We start from the raw sequence: 11,854 nt of genomic DNA on the forward strand, positions 1-11,854 counted from the left end.
CATGAGCATATAGGGCTGGCAGGAAGGTCACGTTGCCATTTCTGATTGCTCTTGTTGTTTTTGTTGTATCCTCAGTTTAGTCAACGGTTATCAATATGACTAATATAAGTACAACAAAACTTCAGCTGAGTGCTTTCCTGTGTAGAAAAGAACTTCTGAAACACATGCCAATAGACATTTGTTCATGCAAATTCAAAATGAATCTTCAGACAAAGTCAGTCATACATTTCGAAGGCACATTTTATTTTTGTAAATAACATATATAATACATATTTATACATTCATTGTATTTACAGTTTTTCATTTTAGTTACATTTCACAGCACGTGCAATAACCAGACATATTATTATGTCATTATATTATTATTATTATTATTATTGTTGTTATTATTATTATTGTTGTTGTTGTTATTATTATTATTATTATTATTATTATTATTATTATTATCTGAAACGCAAGACAGGGCCATGTGCAAAAGTCAATTTTCAGATGAACAGTAAGTTTACATGGTGCAGGAGTGTTTTTCCACTCCTGAAAGTGCTTAACAATGTAGGCCTCACATTCACACTCACATTCACACACTGTTGGCAATGTCCAACACACAGGGAGCAATTTGGGGTTAAGTATCTTGCTCAAGGACACAATGAGGGTCAGGCAGAGCGGGGCTCGAACCTGCAACATTAAAAGGCTGCTGAAGAGGCTCCTCTACCACCTGACCCAAGGTTCTGCATGTAGACAGTCTGTTACGTACTTAGCATCCACACCATTGAGGATCTGCAGAAGAACACATAAGACACCATTCGATTAAGTGGAAAATAAAAGGCATGTAGTGTTTTCTAGAGAAAAGAATGCTTGCGTAATGGTAGAGTAAGTACTTGTAGTAGTTCATTTTCAATATGTATGCTGCCCAAGTGCCCATTCACAAATATGCTTTTTTCATGAATAAGCACTAAGGAACAAATTATTAGTTACTGGCCTAACTAAAGTAGAGGAAGTTTTGCAAAATAAAAAAAAATAAAAATAGTGTATATGGAGAATTGGGTGGTATAAATTCTAGAAATTAACTAATATAAAAAAATACCCCACCTGCAGCAAGTATGCCATGCTAACAGAACCTTTTAAGAATTTCCCTGAATGTTGGGTTGCAGCAAGTATGTCATGCTTCTTAGAACCTTATAAGAATTTCCCTGAATGTTGGTCTAATCCGTTTCTACGATAACTTTTATAAAACCTTCACAAGGCATTTATAGGTAGGGTAGCGCCTGACACAACTTTACAATTTGGTATGATGCTTTATTGTGCCTTATTGGTTGAGGAAAAAAGTTGAGTATTACCTGTGACATCAACTATGGTATTGGTGGCGACAATCTTCTTGGTGGCTGTGTTCTGTGCTATGCAGGTTATGGTTTCCGTTGCTACGTAGTGGCTGATAGTCAGCTCCATCTTGCTGCCGTGTATCGTTCTCCCGTACGCCAGCCAAGAGTAGTCACAAGGCCCAGGGCTGCAGACTGCTGAACACTCAAAAGTGGATGCCTGTCCCACCTGCACCGACTTTGGCCCAGAGATGGTGACTTCCTTTGGGCCGTCTGCAAGACAGAAGTAAATGCATGTGGCATGGGCAAGCATGTAGAGTAGCATTGTGTAGTATTGACCCCGATGGGAGATGAAAGTGTCAAAATACTTAGTTTGAAAATACTTCTATTGAAGAGCTTTGTCTTTATAGCCAAGTCAAGTCAAGTTGGAATTGAAGAACTGAAATTACGTTTTTTTTTTTTTTTTACTTTCGCAGGCATAGACAGACATACTTAAAGTTAATATTTTGATATGAATTGATCTTTGTGTGTCGTTACTCACCAGCCATCTCCACTGTTATCATCACATAAGTCCTGTTGTAGGTTTTTGTATTGTATGGTGCGCAGGCAAGAACTCCCACATCAGCTTCACTCACTGATTGGATGGAGAAGGTAGTAACATTGCTCACTGGGTTACCGTTAAAAAGCCAAGCATAACGGCACGGTGGATTACACTCTGCTGAGCAGGAAAATGTTGCAGAATGCCCGGGAAGAAGAAAGGCTGTCTGATAAGGCAACAGCTTCTCGGCCGGCATCAGCATCATTTGTGGATTTAGTGGTCCATCTAGGCAAGGCGAAACAAGGCAAAAAAAAAAATCTATATCATGCATCCTGTCATCGACCAAACCAAAAGGAATATAATGAGCAATAGCGGTAAATCATGAAGATGACAGGTATAAAACACTCATAATAGAGATAATAGGATGAAAGGATAAAAAAGTAAACAAATCGATACATAAAAAGATAACATTTATAAATAAGTAAATAAATAAAAAGAGAGAGTGTCTATCTGCAGAACTGGTTTTGATCAGCAAAGTACAGCACAGCATCTCCTATTCAACTGGGCAGCTCTTAGTAGGCCTTATATACACAATATTGAATGGAATTAACCCTGAAAATGTTACACAGACCAAAGAGTAAAATGAACAATATTTTTGAGTGTCTGAAACAGAGTTCATTTCAACCATTTAGGAGTTGTATTAACACTGGTATTTTTACTGTGTAGATGCAGGAGATTGTTGGCTATGCACTGCCATAACCCACGTTTCATCGAGCAGTGGACACAGGAGTTAAAAACATCACCACTTGGCCAATGCATCATTCAAACCCATGCTATGTTTTAAAGGTCATGGGTGTAATTATTGTAGTTCATGAATAGACTAATATTTAAGTAATACACAAAGCTAATATTTTTCCTCTGACCAAATGTCTGTGACTGGTAATTCAAAAAGGCGAGCATGGAGAAAATCCACCAATTCATGCATGAAAAGTTTCAAGTTATTATGAATACTTGATAGTGGTGGTGAATGTAGGCCTACATGAATAAGATAACATTTGTGGATGGGCAGCATACATTCTGGAAATGAGTCACTGAAAACTTTTTAAAAAAAATTATTACATGTGTGATCACAGTTCGCTCATTCTGAGATACTCACATAGAACATTCAGCTCGTAGGGGACACCGGGGATGACTTTTCCTTGGTCAGTGGCATTGCAGGCGTACACACCCGAGTCGGACTGCTGCAGTGGCTTAAATGTAAGGGTGGCGTCATTGTCACCTAGATGGACTCTGTCACTTGTTGACAGAGGTTTGCCATTCTTGGTCCACCGGATGAGGGAGTTTTGCGAGGCCCCATCACATATCAGGGTGTAAGAACTGCCTAGTACAGAATTCGTCAGAGTGACGGGCCGTACTGCGATGGGATCTGGGGGGATGATAACATTACATTACATTACATCACATTATGCTTTTATCTAAAGCAACTTACAGTTATTATTGCAGGGTATTGGTTACTGTCCCGGGAGCAATGTGAGAACCTGCAACCCTGTGATCTACAGTCCAAGTCCCTGACCATTACACCAAGACAGAACATCGTGACCAATTCAATTCCAATTCATTTTTATTAAGCATAGCCCTCTATAACAGTAGTCTACGTAGAACGCAGGTATACGCAGTATACCCACCTGAAATTGTCAGGGATTTCAGTATACCCACCTAAAATTGATTTATTCAATATTTGGAATAGCACAAATATACAGTATAGCCACCACAAAAAATGCTCAAATACACAGTATACCCACCACAAAAAAGTAGACAACACCACTGCCCATAAATTATAACTCAAAATACAAAATACTAGTCTGTAGCTTTGCACAATACACTCAGCACAAATCCACCAACACTCATACGCAATCGTGACCAATGGTGAATCATTTACAGCTCAAACAACTCGTGGTCTTTTTACACTACAGTATCAGTAGACAAATATCCTACACACCGTCCATTGCACTTGCACTTTTATTGCTCACAACAGTTCAGAAAACTCACCTGAAGAAGGTCTGGAAGACCAAAATGTTATGAGCAATACATTTGCGAGAACTAGTGTCATGGGCGGCTATCTGTACTTGTTTACCATTGGTTTCATTCAGAGCATCCATTTTAAGGTGTGCAAAAGCGTCCCATAGTGAACACTACAGTATCAAACATACAGTCATTTCAATGTCGGACTAGGAGAAGGAACAGTCAACCTCCGCAATGTGTCACTTACCATTAACTTGCAGAATCTTTGTGCCATTTATAGTCCGGCCAGACAGAGGGTTTGTAACAGTGCACACCAGCTGCTCGGCCTTATGGTACTCATCAATGTCAAGGACGAGAATGCTTGCAGCTTGAGCTTTACCCACTTTGAAGATAGGCACCTGGACTTGATTCCCCTCGTACACTTTGCCTCGGAAATGCCACGTATAGGTGCACCCGGGGGTGCAAGCTGAAGCTGAGCTGCACAAGTATTGGACATTGTCCCCTACAGTCACAGATGTCTGTCCATAAATGTACACAGTACCTGGTCCAGCTGTAGAACATCAAACATACAAAAAACAGCTGATTCAGCAACTGGGATTTCATGTTTACCAACACCGTGCCTGCGCATGCCAGCAAGAGGCAGAAAGGGATCTAGCGCAACTGAAATGAAGGAATATACATTTAATTTGAAGGGGGATGTTACCCAAAAAATGATCTGATAAATTCTAACATGTGACATCCACAACAGTTCGCTCAGCATCATATGCCTATTGTACTGAACAGTAAATAGTGTGTTTTCATTGCCAGCTAGTGCACTGCGCCAACTAGACAACTAGTCACCTGCAACTTATTGTTCATCATAATTATGACAACAGTATATTGATGTAATGAAAAGTTTAATCATTGAGGAGATGAAATCACTTCCACGACACAACATAGTTCGTTCAACATAACATAGTTCGTTTGTCTGACAATACATAGCCTAATTTATCTTCTGTACATAATGTTGAGAAAAACAACAACAAACATTAAAATTATGAATGAAAAATTATGAATGAATTATTGAAATACTGAAAGCATTTACTTACATGCCACAAGTACAGATGCACTCGCTTCCACATAAAGCTGAGACAGAATGTTCTGAGCTGTGCAATACACAGTTTGTTCTGCAATGTTTTGCTCAGGTGTTACGTAAGTAAAAACAGTGCTGTTGATTGCTTTTAGTTTTCGCCCATAATTTGTCATAGTATAGAGACAGGAAGGACGGCAAGTAGCAGTGCATTCAAATGTAGATTCAACATTTGGAAGCAACATTTTTGGAGCCTTTATTGCCAAGTTGGAAGGCCCCTCTGAAAAGGAAATGCATCAAGAAGTCAGACAATGATCATTTAAGTGCCTTTATCATGTCTTTGGCTGTGTGCCATAAATCTAAGAAGGCTTTTTTTTTTAAATGCCAAGACGTGGTTGTAGTGTGTGTAAACCAAGTGGCTTAAAGCTGGGTTAGCTGGATTACTGCCACCACATTACATAAGGTAACATATTTCTGAAGTTTGTGTGGTGCATGCCCTCGTGGAGCACATCCTTCCAAGTGTTTTTGGTCATCAGCAGGATTACCAAATGTGACTGATTATTCCCAGTCCAATAAATGCTTTAAAAAAACGGCTGGAGGCAGTAAATTAAATAAATTATATTGAGTTCTATGGCGATGAATCTACAGAAAAATCTGCACAATATGTTTTTGTAATGCACAGATGGTCATCCTAAACAGCCCAATTGGGCGGGATTATGCCCCAATCTGGCAACCCATCATCAATCATCCAAACAGCAATGTACCTCCAGCGTCGGCCTACATACCTGCAAATTGAAAGGTCTTGCTAATGCTGGCAGTCACTCCTGTCTGTGGGTTCGTAGCTTCACAAGTGATGACTTTTGAAGGGACATAAGTAGTGAAGATGGTGTTGAGCGGGTTCGAATAACTTGTCTTCCCGTCAAGGGTCATGGTGTATGTGCACCTTGGGTTGCATTTTGCAGAGCAGGAGAAACCATAGGGGATACCTATGGTCACATAATTTGGACCACTGATCTGCACGTCTGTGGGGTCACCTTTCAAAAAGACATTAAAAACATTAAGAAAAAGCATTTTATTTGATGTTTTGGATTATTGTTTCAAATTGAATCAGTGTCGCTCAGTTTAAGACTTGTCCGCTCCATGACACAATAAATTGACTTGTTGAATAATTGTCTCAAGAAAAATGGTGCAGTGGCAGATTTAAGTATGAAACCACTTCATTTGACATGACATAGTACTCACTTGCTGCGAGGAGCCTGTAGCTGGTTCTTCTCCGTAGCCTCTCACTGGCAAAAGCTCCTGTCACACATCACATATAACATTATGTCATTATGTAAAACGGTGACACAGTAGCCTCTTTGTGCAGATGGGCTTGCTGGCAGGGCCCATTCACTCTTCGCTGAAAAGACTTACCTACATCTTAACAACAACGATATGACATTACCAAGCCTGACATTACCAAACCTTTTGGTGACAGTAGGTGTGACATGGGCTCTACGCAAAGGAGTTGACCCATGGAGACATGGCCCCTGTTATAAATTTGCTGTACCAAAATGGCAATGACCAAGTTGTGATGTATTACTAAAGGCCCTGTGCCATGTCATAGTACTATTAGTACTATGGCAGTTAAGTCTTTTCCACCACCATTACTGCGCCCCACTGATGGAATGGCGTGCATTATGCGTCTACACTTTTAAAAAATGTTGGTTTTGCCACTTACCTGCCAGGCAGGCAGACAGCAGAAACAGACAGGTGGTGGTGGGCATCATGGCGATGGTGGTGGTGGTGGTGGTAAACGTGGAGATGTGGATGGATGGCGATGGATCGATCCTATGGTTCTCCTACTCAACTCGGCCCTCTGCGGCTGTCCTTTATACTCCACCTCTTGGGCCGCGTCGGGGCAGGCGGGCAGGCGGGTGTACTTTGAGCAAAAAAAAAAATCATATCTGGGAAAAGAACACAATCACACAAGTACCGTACACGACCTTTTCAAATGGGTTATCAAATCAATCCGGGTTGCACAGACTGTATTCTTAAGAATAGGTCAGAAGGGTTGGCTGCTCTATCAAAAAGCCATTTAGTCATGGTGTTGCCTTTTGTTGAGAGAGGCATTAAAGGCAGGGCATGCCATGATGTGATGGGAAAGCTATTAAGAACGATATAGTTCTGAAAGGCATGATACGGTCCCTGGTGGGGGAGGGGGGGATGTCCACCTTTCCCTTCCTTACCAGTCGGTTAAATGATATAGCAGGAATATATAGTACCAAGATGGGATCAGGAATAATATTGCAGGAAGGTAGGGCTTTCATGCCAACATGGGAAATCGGGAATTAGATTCTTAAAATGCATGCTAACCAGGAAAGAAAATTCAGCTTCCCTTAAAAAGTTGGCTAAATTATATTGCAGGAAGGTACGCCTATAGTGGTAAAATGGGAAAGTTATCGAGAATTAGATACAGCAGTTATACAAGGCATGCTGCCCAGGAAATAAAAAACACCTACCACTTCCTTACCAGTAATGTCAGCTAAGGCACGGCAGCTAAAGGCAAGGCAAGCCTATTTGTATAGAACAGGTGTAATTCGGTGTGCTTCACAAGAAAATAAAAGTAAAAAAGAAGTCAATTGTAGTGGGTGCATTTTTTGTGGTTCCAAACCTTTGCAGCAAAGGAGTTAAATGCTGCCTCTCCACACATTGCTTTGACTTTTGAAATAACCTGCAAATTCTTCTCCGTTGACCTTAGTGACCAGTTGGTGCATACTGCTCAAACATATCCAGTAGGCTAAATTGTACTGCAGGAGTAGAGCCAAAAAAACGGGCTATGACAACAAATATCAAGGTTTCCTGCATTGATTAATCATTAAGTGATCTGAACATCCACTATGCCAACAAAGTGCTGGAACCAATGCCTTGATTATTGTCACTTTCTCAGCTTTACATAAGGATAACTCTCGTCAAATAGAGGTCGATAGAAAACCATGTACAGGAGTCTACTAGAAATTCAGACATTTAAACAAAACAAAAGATGAGCTCATATTTGAAGTAAAGATTAAACTTGATAGGGAATGCCAGTGAGCACCCCTAACCACATAGGCCTACTGAGATGCATACTATCGGAAAACATGTTTAGGGCAGTTTTTAACAACATATTTTTTGACATGCCCATAGACAGCCATTGTAAAGTCAATTGAGACAAAATCAAAATCAGCCAAATAATGGAGACAGCAGCAAATATAAAAAATGGATAGGGGTAGGGCTGGGCAATATGACGATATATATCATTATCATGATATAAAAGTGTATATCGTGACCTTTCTCCTTTATCGTTTATATCGTGATTGTAATTTTATCAATTTTATACAATTGAATATCATTTAATTACATTTCATGTTGTCACAATACACACTATAAGTTAATGTAACTGTAAAAATAAGAATAAAAATATCAATTTTAAAGAAAGGTTGTTTTGCGACATGAAAAAATAAAGAGCAAATAAAGAGAATAACTGAAAACGAATGTAATTGTGCTATATCGTGATATATATCGGTATCGTGATATAAAGTAATCCATATAGTGATATTGTTTTTTCCCATATCGCCCAGCCCTAGATAGGGGGCTCTAAAGCATTACATACAACTCAGAAAAGTGGCTTTATGTTAATAATAGTGCAGTTGCCCTATGAGGGAATTTCTAATGTCATCTTCTAGTGGTGATTTATTAGTACTGTAGTTGGCCACTGGCACTATGTATATATATATATATATATATATATATATATATATATATATATATATATATATATATATACAGTGAGTCCAATATGTATTTGATCCCTTGCTGATTTTGTTGGTTTGCCTACTAACAAAGACATGATCAGTCAATAAATGTTATGATAATATGTATTCTAATATGGAGAGACAGAATATCAAAAAGAAAATCCAGAAATTAACTTAAGAGAATATATATTAATTTATTTCCATTTCATCGAGCAAAATAAGTATTTGATCCCCTGCCAACTGATAACAGTTCCGGGCCCACAGACCAGATGGACACTTCCGATCAACTTGTCATCTGAATTAAAGACACCTGTACATACTAACATGCATAAAAGACACATTGAATCAGCAGAATCAGTCCATAGTATGAGTGAATCAGTCACACTCCAACCTCACCAGCATGGGAAACACCAAAGAGCGGTCAAATGAGATCAGGGACAATATTTTAAACCTGAACAAAGATAAAATGGGCTGCAAAGCCAGAAGAAAGAGACTGGGTATTAATGACCCAACTGTTGATGCATTTCTTCCAAAATGTGAGGAATACAAAATGACTATCCATCAGCCTGTCTGGGGTTTTATACAAGATTTGACCTTTTGTAGGGATTTGATAATCATGAGAACAGGAAGAAAGCACCCTAGACCTGTACGGGATGAACTAGGCAATGATATCAAAGCTACTGGGACCAAAATCACTGAGAAAACTACTGGTAGCACTCAATGCCACAGAGGTTTAAAATCCTCTAGTGCACACATGGTACCTCTACTTCAGAAGGAACTTATGCAGTCCCACCTGAGGTTTGCCAACGGGCATCAGACTGGTTTAGGATATGATAAGGAGGCACTGTAGTCAGATGAAACCAAAATCAAGCTGTTTGGCATTAACACAATTCAATGTGTTTTGAGAAAGAGAACTGCTGTCTATGATCCCAAGAACACCCTCCTCACCATCATGCATGAAAGTGGTATCATTATGGTTTGAGGGTGTTTGTCTGGCAAAGACACAGGACAACTTCACATCATCAACGAATGGATGGAGGGAGAAATGTAATGTGCAATCCTGAGTGCAAACGTCCTTCCCTCCTCCACTACACTGAAGGTGGGCCATTTTTGGATCTCCCAACATGACAATAATACACAACATACAGTCAACGCAACGAAGGAGTGGCTCTATAAGAAGCATATTAAAAGTAGTGAAGTGGCCTAGACAGTCTCCAAATATTAACCCTATAGTAATTCTATGGAGGGAACTGAACCTCCCATTTGCCAAGCTACAGCCACAAACTATTAATGTTTTAGAGATACTCTGCAAAGAAAAATGGCCAAAAATATTTTCTACTATATGCACAAACATTGTCATCAACTAAAAGAAGCATCTGACCTCAGTGCTAGACAACTAGGGCTTTGCCACAAAGCACTTTATCTTCTTTAGCTAGAGGGGTCAAATACTTATTTGCCTAAATTAAATACAAATAAATTAAAATATATTATTTTAAGCTATTTTCTGGAATTTCTTTTTGATATTTTGTCTCTTCATGTTTGAATACATATTATCATAAATTTATAGACTGATCATGTCTTTATTAGTGGGCAAACCGGCAAAATCAGCAAGGGATCAAATACATATTGGACTCACTGTATATATATATTGAGGTCAGGTCATAAATAGACCTTTGCCGTCATATGTGTCAGAGTAGGCTACTGTAGCAGCTCGTAGGTGGTCTTAGCATACAGTAATGACAGTACAGTTGTGCTGCTCTCGAGTAGCACAAGCACAAAGGTTTAAGGTTGAAAGGCTTAGATAATAATCAATAATACAGAGCGGAATGATATAAGTTATGAAAATAGTGAAGCGTTTCGTTGGAAAACAGTGTATCCACAATTTTTGACTTTTGCATTTTATTATTGGAAATGACTGTTCAGACGTCCTATCATCTATGTGTGAATTTTTGCCATTCAATTTTTTTGTGAACATACTTTTTAAACCTATATAAAATGGATTTTGCAATGAAATGCCTTACACAAAAATGTCAATTTCCCCAAATTCCGTAAAATGGATATATACCATTTTGCAATAAAACTCTTTAGTTAGAATGCTCTCTTTTCGCACTATGCATTGGATAGTGTCTTTAGAAAGCCCTGTAGCCCTTTGTATTACTGTAGATGGTATCGCAGGTGCCATTCACTGCAGTGGTGTAGTCTACTTTTTTGAGGTGGGTATACTGTATATATTATTCTATTCTAAATAATGGATTAATCAATATTAAGTGGGTATCCTGAAATCCCTGAAATTTTGAAGTGGGTACTGCGTATACCTGCGTTCTGCGTAGACTACACCACTGAGTCACTGTGCAAAAGCTTAAATAACATGATAGCCAACTAGTGTTGCACCGATACCGATACCAGTATCGGTGGATCGGCACTAAAATGGTGGTATCGGTATCGGCGAGTACCAACAAATAGGGTACCGATACCATTTACAGGTGCTTGTATGACACTTAAAGGGACACTGTGCAGGAAATGGTCAAAAAAGGTACTGCAACTATGCTGCTTATTGAAATTGGGCTGCCTATTGCCAAATTTGACCTTGACATGAAAGTTCACAAAGTGTTAAACAAATATTTTCTATTATGGTCCAAGTTCAGTCATTTTTGCAGCTAAAAATGGCTATTTTTGGTAATTCAAAATGGCAGACCGTGGAGAAGATCCCCCTTTTTATGTATGAAAAGTGTAATTTTTCCAGTCATAATGAATACTTAGAATTTGATGGTGGTGGCAAGTATTCATGAAAAAGGTAACATTAGTGAATGGGCAGCATGAATTCTGGAAATAAACAACTAAAAATCTCACACAGTGTCCCTTTAAACAGCCTCGAAATTAGTTAATTCATAAGAGGTATTTAAAACGTTTTGCTGGATTCACTTTGTATTAGTCTTCTTCCTGTTTCACAAAGGTAGACAGCAGCCTGACAAAGCCATGCAATGATTTTACATCCAAGTAGTATGCACTACAGCCATTCATATATTTACATTTCAAATAGGGTGGTATCGGTATCAGTATGGTATCAGTATCGGCCGATACTGCACACCCAAGTATCGGGTATCGGGGCCAAAAAATGGTATCGGTGCAACACATTACC

General features: G+C 39.1%; 1 protein-coding gene across 1 annotated transcript; it reads right to left on the reverse strand.

Annotated features, from left to right (window-relative positions):
* Positions 1-239: 239 nt before the first annotated feature.
* On the reverse strand, positions 240-6,783 carry LOC134464019 (carcinoembryonic antigen-related cell adhesion molecule 5-like). The gene is made up of 9 exons (XM_063217459.1): positions 6,663-6,783; positions 6,185-6,241; positions 5,728-5,976; positions 4,962-5,222; positions 4,121-4,423; positions 3,008-3,277; positions 1,855-2,136; positions 1,335-1,586; positions 240-774 (listed from the first exon to the last, which is right to left on the reverse strand). Exons 1-9 carry the CDS (start codon positions 6,709-6,711, stop codon positions 752-754), a joined length of 1,746 nt encoding a protein of 581 aa, XP_063073529.1. The 5' UTR covers positions 6,712-6,783; the 3' UTR covers positions 240-751.
* Positions 6,784-11,854: the final 5,071 nt, after the last annotated feature.

Source organism: Engraulis encrasicolus, chromosome 15 (genome assembly GCF_034702125.1).
Source record: "Engraulis encrasicolus isolate BLACKSEA-1 chromosome 15, IST_EnEncr_1.0, whole genome shotgun sequence".
Taxonomy (NCBI): Eukaryota; Metazoa; Chordata; class Actinopteri; order Clupeiformes; family Engraulidae; genus Engraulis; species Engraulis encrasicolus.